The sequence below is a fragment of the Haliotis asinina genome, chromosome 12 (assembly GCF_037392515.1).
Source record: "Haliotis asinina isolate JCU_RB_2024 chromosome 12, JCU_Hal_asi_v2, whole genome shotgun sequence".
Lineage (NCBI taxonomy): Eukaryota > Metazoa > Mollusca > Gastropoda > Lepetellida > Haliotidae > Haliotis > Haliotis asinina.
The window spans coordinates 17,322,054-17,344,508 of NC_090291.1; the positions used below are offsets into that span (position 1 = coordinate 17,322,054).

The 22,455-nt window shown below is 39.5% G+C and overlaps 1 protein-coding gene across 2 annotated transcripts; it reads right to left on the minus strand.

The window, feature by feature from the left end:
• Window positions 1-790: 790 nt before the first annotated feature.
• On the minus strand, window positions 791-22,386 carry LOC137258209 (tRNA-dihydrouridine(20) synthase [NAD(P)+]-like). 2 transcript variants are annotated; one of them, XM_067795792.1, is made up of 16 exons: window positions 22,302-22,364; window positions 21,611-21,732; window positions 18,513-18,662; window positions 17,176-17,221; window positions 15,699-15,790; window positions 15,154-15,197; window positions 14,396-14,456; window positions 13,535-13,582; window positions 13,015-13,080; window positions 12,592-12,749; window positions 11,022-11,187; window positions 10,275-10,396; window positions 8,955-9,116; window positions 8,371-8,458; window positions 4,526-4,599; window positions 791-3,834 (listed from the first exon to the last, which is right to left on the minus strand). In XM_067795792.1, the coding sequence occupies exons 3-16, from the start codon at window positions 18,621-18,623 to the stop codon at window positions 3,672-3,674; spliced, it is 1,401 nt and encodes a 466-aa protein (XP_067651893.1). In that variant the 5' UTR covers window positions 18,624-18,662; window positions 21,611-21,732; window positions 22,302-22,364; the 3' UTR covers window positions 791-3,671. The 2 variants fall into 2 exon arrangements, with proteins under 2 accessions (XP_067651893.1, XP_067651892.1); XM_067795791.1 differs by lacking the exon at window positions 21,611-21,732 and having other exon boundaries at window positions 22,302-22,386.
• Between the last annotated feature and the right edge of the window lie 69 nt (window positions 22,387-22,455).

The following is a 22,455-nucleotide window of genomic DNA, read 5'->3' on the forward strand; positions in this document are numbered from 1 at the left end:
CCTTTGGAGATGAGACTTAAGCAGGTATTCACCTGGGCGATGAGACTTGAGAAGATGTTCACCCTGGGAGATGAGACTTGAGCAGGTATTCACCTGGGAGATGAGACTTGAGAAGGTGTTCACCCTGGGAGATGAGACTTGAGCAGGTATTCACCTGGGAGATGAGACTTGAGAAGGTGTTCACCCTGGGAGATGAAACTTATGGAAAGTTAACAATAAAAGATGAGACTTGGACAGGATTAACTGTTAGATGTTTACCATATAGTTGGCTTGGTGAATACTGTTGTCTGATATTATATTTTCACTGTCCTGCCAAGTAGGTTACAAGTATCAGAAATGGGTTAGTAAATGCTCGTTGTAAGAGAAGACTAACAGGATAGGGGGTGTCAGGCTTGCTGACTTGGTTGACACGTCATCATCTCCCTGTTGTGTAGCTCAGTGTTTGTGATGTTGATCACTTGACTGTCTGGCCCAGACTCTGTTATTTAGAGACAGCTGCCATAAAGCTGCAATATTGCTGAGTGCGGCATAAAACTAAACTCACTACAAGGTATCTGAGTGTGGCAAAAAACTAAACTAACTCACTACAAGGTATCTGAGTGTGGCAAAAAACTAAACTAACTCATTACAAGGTATCTGAGTTTGGGGTAAAGCTGAACACACTCACTATAAGAGATGGCAAGAGGAAAATCTATTGTCAGATGTCACTGAATGAGTTCAGAATGATCAATTTGAAAAAAAATCTGTGGATCAGTGGAAAACTGCCATCCCTGAAAAAATATTCCAAAGCTTTGTTCTGTTAGCATGAAATTTTATTTGCCTTTGAAGAAGGATACTAAAATACATTTCCCATGATGATACACATTAAAAACCCATTACAGACATGAATAATAACCCTATGTACATATTCGGGAAAAACAAACATTGTTCCTGTACCTTGTCGTTTTCGTTTTGTGTCAGGGGCATCTTAGATTTTACAGATATTTCCCCATACATGGTTTCTATGTACATTATGGGGTAGCCAGGTGGTTTAAGTGTTCGCTCGTCTGGTCGAAGACTTGGGTTCAGTTCTCCACATGGGTACAATGTGTGAATCCCTGCTGTGATATAGCTGGAATAATATTCAAAGCTGTGTGAAACTCACTAACTCTTTCACTGTACATTTTGTTCCTTCTTGCCAGCACTTCACTAGTATCAGATCGAACCTTTGTACATGGTCATCAACTATGTCTGATTCGTTACATTCAGAATCCGTACATATGATGCTCATTCCCATCCGAGCAGATGCTAACACTGATAACAGAATATACACGAGTACGAAATACATAGAAAGACAACCTGGAAAAATAGGTCATTAATATCAGCAGTGTACCACATTAAATAGCATCTTGGTCCAGGTAGAGATCAATCCCCTTGAAAACAGATGTTACACTCTTCTTGGTATGAATATCTGAAAACAATCCACAGAAGGTCACATTGGGTGAAACCTGTGCAAAATTCAACTGACTAATCATAATATTGGGTGTTTGGATTCTTAAGCCAGTCACGTTTCTGCTTTCTGAAACAAGTAGGATTCATTTTTCTCCTTCCCAATTTAGGAAATTTTGTTCTTAGCAAATGAAGACCACCAAAGCACTAAATATTGGGGCTGTGCAATTTAACTGGAATTTACTGGTTCAGACATGAAAATGATAATATTGCATTATGCTGATTGAAAACTGGTATTTTTAAAACTCTCGGAAAATTTTAAATATTTTTTACACTGGACGTTATGTATTTGTTGTCAAATGGCAACCTCAACAACAACCAATTTAATGTGGTGTCCATCAATACTATCGCAAAGGCTTCAGAATGACAGAGTTGAAAAAGTCCATGTTTTTTTTTATCTTGTCATGATTAAAAGATTTTTAGATTAAAGTTTACTCAAGCATTATGATTTTGTTGAGATTTTTACTTTATTGATAAAGCATTAATTCGGTTTTGAGTATTTATTGTTTAAACAACACTTCTTGCAATTTTTGCAAGACATATTGCAATATATGCTTTCACATCACAATTTATTGCAATATGAAAACTCTCTGCAATACCCATCCCTACTAAATATACCTGCCATGGTACATGATTTTGGAGGAATTGAGTCTGGACCAGACAATCCCGTGAGCAACAGCATGAACATCGAACTGCGCAATTCAGAACTGATGCTGTGTGTCAACCAAGTCAGCAAATCTGACCACCGGATCCTGTTAATTGCCTCTTATGACAAGCATAGTCGCCTTTAATGGCAAGCAATAGTTGCTGAAGGCCTGGTCTACCCTAGACCTTCACAGGTCTGAATCATATGAAATCAGGATGAATAGTTGAGCTTTTCATACATAATTTTCTGACTGAACCCGGTTAGAAGTTTGTGGCTTATTGCATCATCACCTCTGACGATAATGAGTTGTGACCCTTTCATAACCGTAATATTAACAAATCAGATTCCAGAGGTGTGAACTTGACTTTCAAAGTCAGTTATCTCCCTTACCACAAGGCGCAACATATTGGTGTAAAAGATCTGGGTTCTGATTGCTCACATGAAAGATCCACATGTCCACTCAATGCATTCTCTCCCTGTTCACTAAGCAGTGTTTTGGAGAGAGAGAGAGAGAGAGAGAGAGAGAGAGACGCACGCACAACAGCACTCACACACTGCATTAAGGAAGATCATGAGATCATGAAAGAAACACATGCATTCGAATCACATACCATCATATCTTAGGGCAATGATCACTTGCACATTCATGGATTAAACATCTACCCTATAACACCTACAACAATGGACACATACATAAGACATGTTATAAAACACATATAAAAGTCCAAACCATACAGGGTTTGAGCATAAAACATAACTTCATATTTGTGAATAAAATATAATATACATGTAATGGATGGTGGTGCCCAGTGTATAAAATTGAAATGACTATAAACCCACAACTCAATTATCATGCTACAATTTGGTGTTTCAATAAATATACATGAGTTTATTTACATTATGCACAAACCTATCCTAATACAGCATGTTGCAATCCTCTCATCTGTGTCATTATACTAAACTTACAATGTGCCTCTCTGCCAGGGCCGGCTATGCAGAGAGATGAGAGTAACTTCCCCTTGAACAGTTCTCTGTTATCCTAAACTTCCACAAACAAGTGACTGAGCACATTAGCGGACAACACTATCAGTGAAAAGAGAAGGTAACTCATACTGAGATGTCAAATACTGGATGACAATATTCAATTTGTTGCTTTGACTGCTGAGAAGACCTCAAAGGCACTAAAACAGATGTTGAGGGTGTCCTATCTCTGAAGCAATAAGTTGTTTTCATGGCACGCACACAGTCCCACTTCAAGGAGAGTTAACTCTGATAGCTGATACGGGACTGAAAGGAGAGGGACTTTGCCACATGTTACATCTGGATACACATTCTGAAGGTTTGCCTTTCAGCTGACAGAATGACAAAAGAATACTATTACGTCTGAATGGCATGAATATGCAAAACAAAACACATGCTATCTCTCTTCTGGTGTCTTTGTTGAGTCTATTTCAGGTGAATCTGATTTCTCAAAGTCTCCCTGTCCAACTGTTCCTGAACCTGTTTCTTCAGAAGTATGATCAGTGTTGGCCTTTCTTTAAACAGAGTCGTCATTGTTAGTTTGACTGTTGAACTGTGCCCATTTCCTATGCATGGTCTCCTTTTCATGCTTCGCTTCCTCAAGGCGACCATCATCTTCACCCAAGGTTATCATGCATGCAATGGCAGCTCCTTGTTCAGCTAGTGGCTTGGACTTTTCCCTAGGAAAACATTTATCAGAGTAAATCATCCTTCCATTAGACGTTTCTTTGGCACAGCCATCCTTGAGCAGGAAGGAATGAGTAAGTAAGGTTATTTGTTTTAACCATTAGGAGATCAACATAATGTGTTGGCCAATTTCTGGGTGTTATTGAGTATTTGAAGCACAGGAACACATTTGGAACCGACGAAATATTCCTGTGCAAACAATTGTTTGCGATGTTTCAATGTGTCAATATGCAGAGCATAGTCTTGCAGTTTCCGGGAATCAAATACCATTTGATCATGTTTTCAACCAATCAGATTACAGAACACAGTGACTTTTGGTTCTTAACGCCACTGCAGTTCTTTCGGGGCATGTCAGCAATTTAATGTACACACATCCAGTAATTACTTGAATACATATGAGCGAGTCAGAGAAGGTTTTACTGCCAGTTTGCACAGTGCCCATAAAGTGCACTGTAGGATGTCAAAGTTATAGTATTGGGAATCTTAGCAGAGACTGGTCAGTGAAATAGGGCCCTAAACTACAACTTATAAATACACCACTCCTAAACTTGACATCATCTTCAGGATTACCAAAGGTCAAGGTCATAGTATAGTGTGTTCACTGAAACTGTGTTATGAGCATTGCAAAGAGTGCCAAACATAATAAAACCTGCAGGTATCATATGAAAGTGTGAGTCAACTTACCAGAAAGGCGTTGTGTACTTGACTCCCTGAACAGTCACGATACTGTTGAAACATCGGTCTTCCACTCGGTCCACCTGAACACGAAACATCTGGTCAAAATGACTTTCATGAAGGAGAGGGACAATGTCAGTTGGAAAAAGTGTCTGATACTCCCCCCACTGATCCAGGTCTCTACCATTTTTATAACAGGAAAAGTAAACAGTCACAGGACATCTAATCTGCATAACAACTTGCTGTGCCTTACATCACTGGGCTACCCCTGTCATCTAGTGTTGTAGTGATGTGATATTATAAGTTGTTCAGTGGTCACTGTGTTTGTTTATGTTCTCCTTTGGGCTCAACGAACACTGTACAGATGTAAAATTCACACTCACCCATGTATTACCTCCCTACCTCAACTGATTGGCAATGATACTCTCTGCTATAATCGCCTGACATGAGAATACGAGAATTCAGCGTGTCTTTGAGGGGTGGCTGGGAGGGTTTCCGTCATGAGTCAGGATAAGTATAAAATATCAGTTTTATTCAGAAAATTACATATTTTTCCTTATCCTGACTCATGCTTATTGCTTACAGAATGCAATGGAAATGGCGGTGTGTCAGACCATGATGCACTATTCCAAATTACATCCTATAATTACCGGGAACTTGTAACAGAGATAATTCAGTCCTAATCTTCTCATATTCATCGTAGATTTTGGAGGGAATCACATCCAGTCAAACTTGTTTTCATAGAAGACTTCGTTGACTCACAAGTGATGACATCAAAGGTAACTAGCTTCCTACTACTTTCTGATGCAACTAAATGTCAAGATATAACAATTGGACTAGTTGCATAGTTTCGTCATGTATAAATATCTTCATAATGAATACAAGGTCCTATTCACATATGCTAGTCTGTGCAAAACGTGCAAATGGACTTTCCACCAATATACTCCGCAGAGCGTCTGGCTTCCACATGTCATGTGATAGATCGGGTGAGTTAAATCAGCGCCTTCGGGGAACTGTTAGTTGCTGAGTAACGACAAGTGGCTCAAACTGGTAAATGCCAGTGACGTCCTCCATGGCTATGTCTCGCAGGTAAAGATTGGCAAACACTGTGTTTGACTTCCAAAAACAGCCTTCCATAATAGTAGATAGTGAGCAATTTCCATGTAATGCTAGTGTAGAAGCTAGGGCCCTGACTTCATGTGGGTTAGAGGCTCACGGAGGGTCAAATCCTGCTGCTTTATATGCTGTGAGGTTAACAGCTCTGATCCACACTGAGATAGTGTTGTGGGATACTTCCGTAGCTGTCTCAGTAGATATAGGGATAAATAGGCACTTGAACCATTGTCTTCTAGACTTGGTAGTTGCAATGTGTACCTTCAATGCTCTGACTGGACATAATGGTAAATCGTGTGTATCATGAGATCCCAAGATTGAAAACACAGCTGGTATACTGAACTGTCTATCCAGTTGACCTGGTAGTTGATTCTTTGCTATGAAATCCCATGTTAGACCCAAATGACCTGTTTCTTGGTGACTTTTATTAAACTTCGTTCGATTAAAGTCTAGAACATGAATATCTGACATTCTTGGAGCTGTAGCCAAGGTAAGTTATAAAAGCCTGATCAAGTGGTTCATACGCATCACTTGTAATGTGTTGGAGGACAACATTTAGGTCCCATGCTGGAGCGCATGTAGTGTGGCAAGAAGCTCTGGTACTTTAGTCAGCTAGGTCCTTGTTACCATGGTGATGACTGACCTGAGAGCTGCTGAGTATGTAGATAATGTAGACCCTTTCAGACCCTTGGAACGACGTAAATAGCATAAATAATCTGCTATTTGAGGATGAATCGCCTTATTTAAATAAAATCCCTTTTTCCTGGCGTATGCCTCAAAGCGTTTCCACTTGTCATAAAGTGTGCGCATAGATTTCTGTAAAGCTAAGGTGACTGCTTTTGCCGAATATCCTCTGTGTTTCAAACAAGTCTTAATACGGTCCATACGTAAAGACAAAATACCGATGGTTGGGCATGCATTTGCTTTGTGTGGGTATGGATGGGAAGATTCTTCCACTTTGGTAATTGTAGTGTTGGTTGTCCTAGCTCTTCTGTACGTGTTGGAAACCAATCTCTCGTTGGCCAGTTGTTATCTCTTCGTTTGTCTCATTTTCTTGATGACTTTCAGTAACAGTACTGGAGGGGGAAACGCATACGCGTTACAAGTTGCCCAGGCATCTGGTACTGGTGATACAAAAGTTGTTGTCTGTTTGTTGAACCCTGTAGCAAATCCAAAGGCTTGACTGATTAGTTGAAATTCTTCCCGATGCAGCATCCATTCTGTTGGAGATGGACGAAGAGGATGAGATAGGGCATCTGCCATGATGTTCCAGGCTCCTGGTATTTGACATGCTTTTACTTGAAGATTTAGACTATTGACTAATTTGAACAGTTGAAACGTCAGGTGTAGTAGTGATAGTGATCTAGTTGATTGTTGTTTGTTTATGGAAAACGCTACTGTTGAGTTGTCCGTGTGGATCATTAATAACTTGTCTCTCAATACTGTCGACCAGTGGTGGATGGCATGAATGACCACTTTCATTTCCGCCTTCTATGAAAAGGGGAGACTGAAGGAGACCTTCTCCGTTGACGAGTCAATCCATGAGTGCACTAACACGAGCGTGTGACGTTACATACCCGAGTATAATTACTCGTGCGAGTGCACTCACTCGGCATGGGTGTGTCCTTCTGTGTACTGCGACCGGATGACCAGGACCTGGATCTTCTGGAGTGCGTGCGTGCATGCACCTCTTCTTCATCTTCAGACATGAGTGCAGGTCTAGATGAATGCCCTCGCTGATTTGCAGTCGACCTCGTTGACGAGTGCAGTTGTCCTTCTTCTTCCAACCATTGCTCATCATTCATCTGCGCTGTGAATTGTTGCACATGCATGCAGTGACGATGCATGCAGTGACGACTGTGTCGAAGAGTTGTCTATTATACCCAAGGTTGCAGTTGACATCTGTGATGTCTGCTGTAGATGAAAAGGGTTCTGAGGCATTGAGTTGCCAACGTCCGTTGATTACGTTGATTGACATCTTCACTCTGTATCATAAAAGGAAGTTCGTTCTTCTAATGGGACGATCTCTTCGCCGAATGATTTTTCAATGACAAGGACTTCAACTTTGACGAGTTAGATTTCTTGGCCTGAGACGGTCCTGTCTCTACAGACGGTCTCTTCTGAGTCTTGGGAGGTGACTCGCCTGACCCTGGACACAACCTTGGAGATATGACTGGCAACTCACTGGAATGGTCAACCACTGACAGCCGTAATCTGCACTGCAAACATGATTTCATCGACTGAGACAAAGTCTCAGTTGATGAAATATATGTTAGAAAAAGACACAATGATCACAATTTCGTATACCAATAATATATATATACAAGCCAAATATCACATACAACACAAATCTAGTTTGAAAAACCAAAAGATTGAAAGACTTATTGCCATAAACAGGACCACGGGTGCCTCTAGCCGCCCTTGTCAGGCGATAGGGAGAGAGTGAAGTATCATGGCCGATCAGCTGACCATGTGCTGGGAAGGGAGGTAATACATGGGTGAGTCTGAATTTTACATCCGTTTCTTTTGGAAGGGAACTTCAAGGGATTTCAGGTGTTCCACTACCCTCGCCAGGAAGAGGAGATGAGCAATTAAGCATGAGTCAGGGTAAGGAAAAATCAACATTATACTTAAGCATCATACAGTGTTGTACAGGGGTGGCATACAGTGTTGCAATTGTCATACAGCATTGTGCCATGTTGTACAGGAGTGACATACAGTTTTGTACATGGGTGACTTACAGTATTGTACTTGGGTAGATCCACCTTATTCCTCTTACACCATTCATACAGGCGTTGTTTAGGGGTGACCGCAACTGGATAGTCCTTTCTGTGGCGGACATATCAATGGACAAATCAAGTTAGGATTAAAAGGGAGAAAACAAACAACGCACATATAGTAAGGACACTAAAATTGTTTACATAGCTTAGTGAGTTTGTGAGTTTGGTTTTATGCCACTTTTGGCAATATTCCAGCAATATCAGGATGGGGAACATCAGAAATGGCTTCACATGATGTACCCCTGTGGGTAATCAAAGTTGTGTTTTTGACGTGACGAGTGAATGCTTTAACCACTAGGCTACCAAACCACACCCTCTTAATGTTGTTTATTTCTGCAGTCAGCTATATTGCAGCTATATCACTGAATCCAGGTCAATCAAACCAATGGTCGATATAATGAACAACACCCCCCAAAGGACAGGTTATGTCGACACACTTTCACTGGTCACAGGGCTGGTCATCCACCAAAATTATTGAATCCAATGCCCCGTACTGTAATGAGAGACAGAATGTAGCTGGGTATTCATGTTTATTTCATACTTACTTAATAAATCGGACTGGGAATTCGTACAAAGCGCTGCCATCATCTGTCTTTCTGCGCTTTATACAATGGTCATTTTCTCCTCTATCTCTTTTTAGCTTTTCCTCTCGTGCTTTCCTCTCCTTCAGAACATCAGAATAAAACTCCTTCATGCCCCAGATGTCACTGAAATGATCAGTAAGATTCAATACAGGCTATGGCAGCATGCACAATAAAGTACAGATTAGATAAAGCTGTGAATGAAAGCATCAATGTCAATTCTTGGGATCTGATTGCACTCAAAATAGTCAGATCAACATTTCACTGGTTCCCCCTGCAGTACATCATTAAACATTGTCCCTTCAGTATCTTGCCATACAATAGTTCTATCTTCTCAGCAGTATCTCACTATGTTTTCCCCCCAGCAATATCCCAATATATCTCCCCTTACAGCATCTCACTATATGCAACAGCAGTATCTTACTATATCTCACCCTGTATTATCTCAACATATCTCCCCCAGCAGCATCTCACTATATCTCCCCTTGCAGCATCTCACTATATCTCCCTCTGAAGTATCTCACTGCATCCCCTATGCAGCATCTCACTATATCTCCTGTTGCAGCATCTCACTATATGCCCCAGCAGTATCTCACCATATCTCCCCCTGCAGCATCTCACTATATCTCCCTTTGAAGAGTCTCAATACATCCCCCTCTGCAGTATCTCAACATATCTCACTATGCAGTATCTCACTTTATCTCCGATGCAGTACCTCATTATATCTCCCCCTGCAGCATCTCACTATATCTCCCTCTAAAATATCTCAAGACAACCCCCTCTGCAGTATCTCACTACATCCCCCAGCATTATGGCATTATATCACACCCTGCAGCATCTTACTATATCTCCCTCTGAAGTATCTCAAGACATCCACCTCTGCAGTATCTCACTACAACCCCCAGCTTTATCGCATTATATCACACCCTGCAGCATCTCATTATATCTCCCTCTGAAGTATCTCAAGACATCCACCTCTGCAGTATCTCACTACAACCCCCAGCATTATCGCATTATATCACACCCTGCAGCATCTCCTTATATCTCCCTCTGAAATATCTCAAGACATCTCAGTATGCAGTATCTCACTACATCCCCCAGCATTATCGCAATATATCCTGCCCTGCAGCATCTCCTTATATTTCCCTCTGAAGTGTCTAAAGACATCTCACCATGCAGTATCCCACTACATCCCCTATGCAGTATCCCACTATATCCCCCAGCAGTATCTCAACACATCTCCCTCTGCAGTACCCTACTGTATCTCCCCCTGCAGTATCTCACTATATTTCCTCCATGGTGGTGATGCCCAGCATGGCCTGTCCCTCTGGCTCCTTCATTGTCTCATGCATCATCTGTAGAACACAGTACTTTGTGTTGATGACATTGTTGTCATACTCTGCAGCCTGGAGAGCAAATATATATCTATGCTGAACTGTGCCAGAACATAAAATAACAGCTTGATCTGAGGAAATCGGTATCAAAACATTGTAAGCAGGATGACTAACTTTACAAAAAATAACCAACAATCATGGGGGTGTAAAAAAAATATCAGTCCACATAAAATGTAAAACAGAGGCTACGACCCGGACACATCAACACCTGGTTTCATAGTTAAATCAAGAAATCATGCACAAGGAAGGCAATTTTCACTTTGGAGGAAATCAATGAGTAAAAGTGAGTGAGTTTTTTGCCACTTTAGCAACAGTCTAGCAATATCACAGAGGGGGACACCAGAAACAGGCTTCAAACATTGTACCCATGGGGAGAATCGAACCCAGGTCCTCAGCGTGATGAGTGAACACCTTTACCACTAGGCTACCCCCTTCATCGTCCACAAGTAAAAGCATGGAATGACAGTGAACAGGCTTTTGAACCACCACAAGCACATTTGGTTCCTGATACAGCATAAAACCACACTCACTCACTCACTCACTCACTAAATGAAATACTGAATTAAGAAAGCATTTCAAGAAAGTAAGAAATTGTATATATATTATCATCATTCATATGGTGTCTAAATATACTTACAAATCTGAGGTACTTCTTGATGACCTCATGCAGTGGGAGTGGGCCGTCTGGTCTAAACACAGACACGTTCCATTCAGCCGCTCGTGCTATCATCACAGAGGAGGTGCCAGCTTCTTTCCAGAATTCCTTGATTTCTTCAAGAGTCTTTATATCTCGAGAACCACCACTGTTTTCAAATAGGAACCAAAAGTAACTTAACTGTGTATTCTGCAAAGAGGCTGCAGCACATGTCAGTAAAAGTTATCAACTTTTGGATAAAAGTATTTTCGTAATTGTCATTTTGACATACTAATAAATGGTCTGTTGGCACTGCCACAACAGCACCAAGGTGAGTCATCAGAAGAAGACAGTTCCCCATGCCCCCAAATTCATGATAAAAAAATCTGACAGTACGGTCTTTGAGTGAATATGATTTTAAGTTGCTCTTAGCAATATTCTACCAATATCATGACAGAGACACCAGGAATGTGCGCTACATTGCACAGTTTCTACAAAATTACACAAAGTCTATAACTCACAGAGGAGTTTTTATTTTGTTAGACTAGTGTTGACATTTCTACGCCAAAGCACTGAAATACCAACAAGTGAAACTGTTTGTTATTGCAACATGATTTGGGAAGATTCCCGAACGTTGATAAAGAAAAAAGGGGGAATCATTCCAGATAATTTACTGAAGGCCATAAGGTCCTGCACATATTTGAAACTGCTGGCACATACAAAGCAATTGGCGCTGGGTCTCTGGGTTGGTGCTTATTTGAAACATTGTTCACATATCTTAAGTGTGACAAGTGAACACCTTAACCATTAGTGTGTGAGTTTAGTTTCAGCTATATGGTGGTGGTCTGTAAATAATCAAGTCTTCACCCAACAATTTAGTGATCAACAGCATGAACTGGGATACGATGACGTGTCAACCAAGATAGCGACTGACCACCTGATCCTTTAACCACTTACGACAAGCATGGGTTAATAAAGAGAAATTCTAACATGAAGCTTCATGGGACCTTAACCATTAGGTTACCCTACCCCCACCCCGCCCTCGAAATTTTACCACGGTAAAGTTAATGCTCTGCTACCACTTTTGAAAACTCCTGGATCTGCCTATGCCCATGTTTACTGGCAACTGCAAAACACTTTCTGCAACACCGTGATCTAGAACTGCCCAACATTCTGATTTGAGTAAGTTCACCAAAGAAATTCATACTATTTGCTCATCAGTCTGTAAATGGAACATAGATGAATATGGGGTGAATCTAAACTGGCAGACATGCTATCTCAAGTGACAAAACAAAATTGTCTTGTTGAATTTTCATATCAATCACTGGTGGATCCAAGTGTGTGAATGCGTGCGAGCGTGTGTGCATGAGTGTGTGCATGCATGCATGATTCTCCCCACCAAACCCTTGAAAAGACCACAGTAAAGTTAATGCTCTGCACCTCCTTTTGAAAATTCCTTGATCCACCTATGTCCATATTTACTGGCAACTGCAAATACTTTTTGTGTCACTGTGATCTAGAAGTGACCAACATTCTGAATTGAGACATACATTCTGTGATATGTTTCACTCACTTTGCAATTACAGGTATAGACACATGCCCTGCTATGGCTCTGATGACATCATTGCGGTTCTGGTGACGTGACCTCTCATATTTTGTGCGTCCATGGACAGCAATGGCTGCCACTCCTGTACTCTCAATGACCTTCACCAACTTCAGTGTGTCCTCTAGCTGCACAGAGATGATTGTTACACAGCAACATGGCGCTACACAGAATACTGAAGCGAATGCACAAACATGGACAGGGGTAGTACGAGAGTGACAAATGACTTTCACTGTAACGTTGCTTGTCAAGATCATTTGCCAAAAATGGGACCTAATTCATAGACTGCATAGATGCCCAATAAAAGCTTAAAAAGACTTAGCAGACAAAGACCAAAAATGCTACTTTATGTGTGTCCAGGAGGGAAGAGAACCAATTGTCAATTGTACGAACCTTGGGGAGAACTCTGATCTTGCAGGTGACAGGTATGGACAGGCCAGAGACAAGGGTGGTCAGTATCTGAAGTAAGTAGGAAAAGCAGGAAGACATTAGGGACATGGATGGAGGACACTCCCTCACATCTAAGTAAATGCAGACATTATCATACTCATATGTTGATGACCAAAGAACGTTTCTCCTGAAAACAATATTATAGGTAGAACAACACTATTGCTCATTTCAACATCTTTATTGGAACGTCCCAATAACATTAGAATTGGATGTCAGTTGTCAATACTGCTACATTAGCTAATCAGTGCTTTTTCTCAGGGTTTCACTATTTCAACTCTCACTTGCTGATATTTAAAGTACACCTAACATGACCTTTAGTTGGGATGTCCTCAGAGTTCTGTTCAGCAGTAGCAAGAATCGATCTACTTGTTGTTAGATAGTAGGACACCCCTTCCTCTCACACCATTGACAGAACAACCCACACCAGAACAAAGCAGTGGATGAAATACTGGTAAAATTTTACCTCTTTGATCTTCTCTGGATTTGACAGAAGTGCAGCCCCCATTCCTCCCTGCAACACAGAACCACACATCATACATGCCAGATATCACACATGCCAGATATCACACAATACATACATACTGACATCACACAATACATACATACCAGATATCACATACATACCAGATATCATACAACACACATTATCAGATATCACAACAAATACATACCAGATATCACACACAACACACATACCAGATATCACACACAACACACATACCAGATATCACACAGCTCACACATACTAGATATCACATACAACACACATACTAGATGTCACAAAAAACACACATACCAGATATCACACAGAACATACATTACCAGATATCACACAGAAGACACATAACAGATATCACACAGAACATACATTACCAGATATCACACAGAACATACATTACCAGATATCACACAGAAGACACATAACAGATATCACACAGAACATGCATTACCAGATATCACACAGAACACACATTAACAGATATCACACAGAACATATCCTCACAAAGACAAAATAGAAGGGCAACTGAAGTCATATTACTATAGAGTGCATCAGTGAGGAACAACACCCAAGGTTCATAATGCAGCCAAGTATTAATGAGTGAGAAAGTAAGTTTAGTTTTGTACCATTTTTAGCAATAATGCATCAATATGAAGGCAGGGTACGCAAGAAATAGGTTTCACACATTGTACCCATGTCAGAAATCAGACTCGGGTCTTTGGTGTGACAAGCGAACACTTTAACCACCAGGATACCCCACTGCCCCTGTCAAGTATTAAGTTCTGTCCAGACTGAGTGGAACTTGCTGACACATAAGCTGCGTACCTTGATAGAAAACTCCTTGGGGCAGCCCATGTTGATATCAAGAGCAGACACGTCATTCTCCCTGAAAACAACAGAATCTCTCAGTCTGCATGTTCTGTCGGTGGTAGTTTTCAGAGTTATGAATCTTCCCTGTATACTTTTGTGGACAGTTCATTGCTTTGGCTGCACATAATGGCCACAATCTGTAAATAACACAGTGTTGACCAGACAATCTAGTGATTGACATTATGGGCAATGATCTACACATATGGCACACAATGACAAGTCAAGCCACCTGATCCTGCTAATAGTCTCTTGGGTTGCAGATCTTAATTTCAACATAAATCATCATTCCACTTAGCATATTTAAGATGACAGAATAACCTGTCTAACATTGGTCTGGTCATAATGTGGCTTCTGGACCCAATTTCTCAAAACAAACTTCAGTCTGAGTTTCGACTTAAGTTTGAGTTTTTACTCAAATTTGAGAAAATACACTTCCCAGAATATACTGAAATTGATATTAAACTCAAAAATAGTAGACAGTTTGAGTTTTGTGAATATATTGCTTAAGGTGTTTGGGCATTGTCTATTTTAAAAAATGCATCTGAGCTAAAAATAAAGCAGTTTCAAACTGTCAAACTCAGTTTGAAATTTGAGTAAATACTTAAGTTTGTTTTGAGAAATCAGGGCCTGGTAGATGGTTGTGCCATATATATTTGTCCAGACTGTTGTGTGACAGATGCAGCTGATTGCTTCATGCAACAATGGTAACTCACACTTTCTTGGCTGCCATCAGGGCCCTCTTTGCATCAGATGTTCCCTGAATCAAAGGAAAATATATAAGTGATTTCTTTCCGGCTTAGTAGGGGTGATTATTGCGGAGAAACGACTATTGTGATAGCGGTAGTCTACTGAAACATGTTATTGTGACCAACTATTGCAATACCACTGAAATAGTATTTGTCTCTTCGAATGGTTCACTTCCTTTGTGAATGTATAGTTCATATGAAACAAAAACAACCTGATGTACATTCAATAACTACAGCTAAATAATCGACAAGAAACTTCAAACCAGGATCAAGTAGAGAGTTAAAACATGAAGCTGCAAGTCTGCATAGGCAGATAACTCTAAATCAAAATGAACGACCCTTGTACATCCTGTTTTCTTGTGCTCAGCATTTATCAACAGAAGTCAACTGCTTAATTATCAATAGTCACACATGGATATTTTTTGTTTCTACTGGGAGTACAGACTCCCTTGGCACAACTCTTCACTATGTACAATTTATTGACACAACGAAAAATATTCCATGAAACTTACCAACTGAAAAACGAGCTTCTGTTTCTCCTGGGGACATGTCCTGAACACAATAGTGCCATCATGCAGGACATAATCAACTGAAGCCAGAACATCTGTAACAGAAACAAATTTCTGCATCTTCGAACAAACTGTTTGTCTGTCAGCATAGCCTGAGTACTGTTTTTGCCATATTGAGGAGTCACTTACTTTCTACATAAAACAGGGGAAGTACTCACATTGTACATAATTCTCCATAAAAATTATCATCAACAAACACCATCTCCCCCATCATCCACCCACCAACAAATTATGAATAGTCCCTAATACGGAAGATCTGCCAGCTCCTTTGACAGGAAAAGATCAGATCACTACTGAGCAAAATATGACAACTTAATTAAAATGAAAAAGTGTAGCCATCGTGACTACTATGGTTTTACGTTGCTCTAAGCAATATTCCAGCTGTCATGGCGGGGAACACCAGAAGTGGGCTTCATAATTCCATACCTTGATTTAAACAAATTGGTGGGTTCATAGTGTCAATCACAGATTCTGACATGATTGACAGGCAAAATAGATGCTAAAATACAAATATACTGAACAGTAAAAGAAATGCCTGTTTTGAAAATGTAATTTTCTGAATAAAATTGATATTTTATACTTATCCTGGCTCATGACAAAAGCCCTCCGAGCCGCCCCACACAGGCATGCTGAATTCCAATATTCGCGTGTCGGGCGATATACAAGGACAGAGTAACAAGCATGGCCGGTCACGTGGCCGGGAGCACAGGAAAGGGGAGGCTACACATGGGAGAGTGTATTTTACATTCGCTTCTTTTAGAAGGGAACTTCAAGGGATTTTCAGGTGTTTCACTACCTTCGCCAGGGATGAAGAGATAAGCAATTAGCATGAGTCAGGACAAGGAAAAATAATTTAAATCTCATAAAAGTGTTCATGTTTATGTCTTCAATTCCAAAATTCAACAAAAAACCCCAAAACATAGCATTACTTTTGCTGTTAAGCATATCAGAATCTTGTCTCCCTGAAGTTCCTTTCAATACATTATTTCCAAGGGTAACAACAATAACAGTCTTTCTTTTAAAGTTGGGTAAGTGTGCTATATTTACCAGAAATCCATATTTGAATAAATATGAGTCAATGGGCTGCAGCTATTTATCAGCAGCTTCATTAAGATACAACAATCAGTTCTTTTAGATTTAATTTCTTATTAACTGTGGATGGTTAAATGGACCATTTAACACTGGCTGACTTTGGTTTATTCCAGCAATATCACATCAAGGGGAAACACAAAATGGGCTTCTCACGTTCAACTCATTAACATTTACCACAAATTGACAAACACATAACAGGATATCAATAAACAGGTTATAGGACGTCTCAAAATTTGAACAATAATTATTCATCTACACAGACAGAAAATCACAAATATTTGTCTAACTCTTAAACACATCTCTAGCAGTAGAGAGATAATGCACTCACCATTTACTTTCCGTTTGGCTGACAAAATCTTGAAGTCTATTATTTCCTGAAAGCAATAAAGAGTTGTCATATTATAACCATGTTCACATTATCAATGACAACCGAGGACAATTCAACCACACTCTTGCCTGACAACAATAAAAGAATCTGTATTGAAACATTGTTTCACCTGAATCAAGAAGTTGTTCATCCATAAAGCTTGTCCTTACCTGATTCACCTACTTCTAAACATGCCACCCAAAGAAGTTAACCACACTTGCTTACTTTATAATCATTGCTTTCATGTGGATATTCTCAGATTTTTCATGATTGTGAAAACAATTTTAGATCCTACCTTAATGAGACTGACAACAATGGAATAACATCCCTTGACAATTGTACAGAATCAGATCTGGGTCGGCATAGTCAGGCTGTCATTGATTGAAGTGGCAACTACATTTGCATATAATATATATTTGTGAAGTTCTGTGTTCCTTGACTTTTATATGATTTTTTTTCCATATTATGGATAACTGATAATAAACAACATTGTCTGATAGCTGGCATTCTACTGATTTCAGATCACTTTTCCATTTGAAAACAGGGCAAAACATAAATATTTTTGAGGCATATAAAGTGTCCAAATTCTGGATCCCAGTCTGGATTGATTTTGTACATGTAATACAGGAAACCTGCAGGCTGCCGTTCTTGCCGAAAATATCTTAATTTACCCACAACATTTTTGGTTTTTTTGGTGTATTTAAACAAAATTTGGGACATTGAGTAAATGGGTACCCTGAATCCATTCTTGACACATGAATTCACATTAATCAAATGGATTAAGATTTATTTCATATGTTTATGCCAAAAATTGAAAGAATAGTGAGTGCCCAAGTAATACGGACTAGATTTTCAAAGTTCTCTTAGCGTTAAGATAGTCGTAAGTATCATACATTATCATTAACTTACGACTTTCTTGGTACTAAGAGAGCTTCGAAAATCTATCCCCAGGAATTCATATATAGATGACTCCTACATATCACTAAATAAACAACAAACACACTCTTATTGTTCAAACATTTTTTCTTCTTGATGTGCTTCACAAAACTTAATGTACTCCATACATTTGACCCAGTTACATCACTCATTTTGCTCTTTTAAATGAGTTCTTAAAATACTGACAATTACAACTTTCAAACCTTGTAACCAAACAATCAACTCTTCAAAGTCAATAGACTCAGGTATGCCTCTTTTGGCATGGTATTTTTGTTAATATTCAGCAAATTAAATTTGTTCCTGTATACAGTAATCTAAAGATATTTTACGAATCATAGTCCAGTCAAAAGTGTCCTGTATACCTCACAGTATACAAGGTCGGCTCCATACTCCAGGGCAAGCAGTCTCATCGGGATGGTGCACACCCTCACCATAGGGGCCAGGATAACTTTCTGTCTGTAGTCTACAGGCATTGTTGATCGGATCAGGGCTAGACGTTGCCATACACAGACCTGGAAAAAGACATGAATAACTTTGAGAAAATTGCAATTCCAGTCAACTGGATATGACTTACGCTTGTGACGTACACCATTTTATGGTGCTAACAGACTTCAAATATCCATGAAAAACGGAAAAGCACACACACAAAAAAAACCATTATTTTTTTCAAATAATTATAATCAAACATATCACTGACATTTTCAGAAATGCTATTTTGAACTCTTTCTTTACATGGAATGGTGTTGGAACATCGTAATATCAATTTCAGTGAATTTCAATGGTTGTAGTCGAAGTTGTAGACCACACTGGTTTGTTGATGTGGAAATCCCATGGATTTATAGACGTTGGTAAAATGGGGAAACTTCAAAATCATTGATGATGAAAACTGATAAATGACATCAAAAATAAAGAGAGACCAAACATTGATTTCTTGTTTTGGACAGGTATGTGATAAATGTGTCATCAACAAGTGAGTGAGTATAGTTTTAAGCTGCACTCAGCAATATTCCCGCTAAATGGGGGCAGTCTGTAAATAATCGAGTCTGGACCAGACAATCCAGTGATCATCAGCATGAGCATCGATCTGCGCAACTGGGAACCAGTGATGTGTCAACCAAGTCAGCTAGTCTGACCACCCGATCCCATTAGTCTCTCTTATGACAAGCATGGGTTGCTGAAGACCTACCTTTTTCTACCCTGAATCTTCACGGGTAGGGCCCCGACAAAGCAATTAACAAAAAACTTTTTGAAAACAATTTTCAAACAGTACCTCACATTCGAAACAAATCACCCCATACTAAATAACATTCACAACAACTCAGTTCAACCTGTTTTTGTTGAACAGACTAGTTTTTACACGTCTACGAAACCACCGTAAAACAAACCAATCTTGTCTTGGCTGCGAATCCACTGAATCTACGAACTGGTTCAGACTATGAAAACACCATAGGTGCTCAACACTGGTACATATTTGGAAGCATGACTTAAATATACAAGATACAGAATGGTGTGACACTAACAATGGCGGCCCGGCTCACCTTGGCTCATGTTCGTTACTTCGTCCGAGAATGGACAGTAAAATTTTTGAAAGCTTTAAAGGGGCACTGATGCGGAGCGAATAATGTTTCTCGCCAACGGTCTAATTACGAAATCTAACCGCAAATTGGTCAGCGCCCGCTCCTTCGACCGTGACGGACAAAGGAACTGGGCTCCTGTCCATATTAGCAGAATTTCTTCACCTAAACAGTCGGGAGGCCGGATGCCCATCATATGCCATTTCTTTAAAAATATCCATGGTATTCCTTGTCTGATCGTAAACAAATATCCCAGCAGTGTAGTTCTTTTCGGATGCTTGGATGGTATAGTTACTGATCCAATTTGATCCTATTTCAGTGTTTTTAACCTGATATTTAATCATGTTACATGAAAATATGATGTCTACAGGCACGTAGCCATTTGTTTCAGTACGGAAGATTGCAAGGCTTTATATTTAGGTAATTCTGAGTGTTGGTTCAGCTGTGATAGCAAATATCTTACGAAAATTTTGGTAGCTATGGTAGCTACAATGGTTTATTATTTATGATAATAAAAACACACAGTTGATTTATTTGAATTCGTAAACAAAAAACAATGACTTTGCCTTTGGTAGAGAAATCTGAAAATTTTCTTACGTAAAAAACCCTTATTTCAACTATTTACCCAAGTACACAGCAAATGCCCGTGTGTATTCCTTATGTAACGAAATTCCGTTGGTATCCTCAAAACAGTTTCGGCCCATAAGTGTTTTCAGGCTGCATGCGACACAGAGATTACATCTTCCTTGCTGTAACTCGCGTTTGATGGTGTAAACCTACACGTGTTATTTGTCATCATTCTCTTGATGGTCAATTCATGAATTTATAACAGGTATAATTAGTAGTAACACCACTTCGGTTACTCAACAAAGGTTCCCATTTGGCATTTCTCCTGTCTGGAGTAAATACTCAACATTATAAATTAAGGTCTGTAATGGCAAATGTATTGTATGTTATGTAATATGTGCATGTAAGTGATGCAAGAGGGTTTATCAACTAAGTTACAAAAACAAACATCGATCAAAGGATTAACCGATAACTCACTGATTGATTAATTACTTTTATCTTCTAGCGGATTTGTCAAAAGGCAGTGTGTGTAAATGACTACACCCTGTCGTAAAGTGTAAGTGCAAAAACAACATCCTCCCTTCAAAGAATTAACCGCCCTTACGTTGATTGATTGACTGCTCATTATTGGTTAACTAAATTACTTAGAATAGTGGACATCATACCATTAGTTGCCAGGTGTGCTATCTTGGGAGACCAATCAGAGGTTTATCTGGTTTTCACCAACGAAAGACGTGAAACGATGTGTTACTTTTTCGCAAATGAGACAGTTGTAAGACACGCGACACAGAGCAGGATTACTTACCAGCTGCAGATGAATGGAATACGATTTCTTTTACGTGGATATTGATGGATACATTCCTGAACAAGGTAGTAGCCTGACATCGTTGCTATAAAATTAGTCTGTTTTACATTCAGTTTTTTGCATTTTGTTTTAATTTATTTGTTGTAGCATTCAGCAGAATCTGTATGACAGAAAAAACACACTAGATCGCGTATGTGTGTGAAATAGGATCCACATTGGCATTCTATACAATGTATAAATGTTGCTGTTATGTTAGAAATTTACTATGAGTATAGGCAGATCGTGTGTTCTTTTATTAATTTTCAGAATCATACTAGTATGACAATAAACTAGCTAGGGTTATGAGACAAAATATAGAGACGTTTTCCGTCCTAATAGTTTTTTACCATTTCTAGCACTGGCAGATGATTAACCTTCAAAGTGTTTCATTTGTTTTCATAATACATTTGGAATGAAGTAAAAATGACGTCACCTCAGTTGATCTGTCTATAATTAAACTATCAATTGTGCTTACGGACTGCGCAGCAGAGGTCACGAACCAGTCACGAATTCTGGGATATCATCCGGGTACTCACGGGAGAAAAACAATAACAAAAGTTTACACCAGTCCACGGAAATTGCTCCGCATCAGTGCCCCTTTAAATGGAAATAAAATCAGCAGGTAAGTGATATGCAAGGTACTTTACAGAGGTCAACGGAGTATAAATTGTGCAGTTTTTTCAACGATCAAAGCTACAGAAGCGTTTGACAGACCGAAAACGAGGCAAGCCGGGCCGCCATTGTTAGTGTCACACCTTTCTATATCTTGTATATTTAAATTTTAAGTCATGCTTCCAAATATGCACCAGTGTCGAGCGCCGATGGAAAACATCGTCTCCCATTTCAACTCGACAGGGATCACACAACTGAGTGAAGTGATAGAAGCCTCTAGCTGGAGCCAGTTAGCGCTAAATATCAAGTCACTTCACTTTAACTAGTATAACACCCGTTAAATAAACACGATAAAGCCACGTCATTTTCGCAATAACACCATTTCAAGTGAAAAGTCGCATGTTATGATCAGCGCAGCCCTATTCTTTTTATCATGGTCGTGTTCACATGTAATCATGTAAGCGTCAATCTGTATATTTAAAATATTTCAAAGTGTCAAATTATTTCATCAATCTATCACAAGTAGTCATAATGCAATCAAAACGTATCCTTACATTTCAGTAGGGCCATGTTTTCATCATGGGGGCGGCCATTTTGATTGACACGGCATTATGGGTAAAAGGCAGAATATTGCAAAACGCTACTTGGATTGATTAACGGAATGACCTCCAATTCTAAAGCCACATTTGTTTCCATTAAAAACGAGAA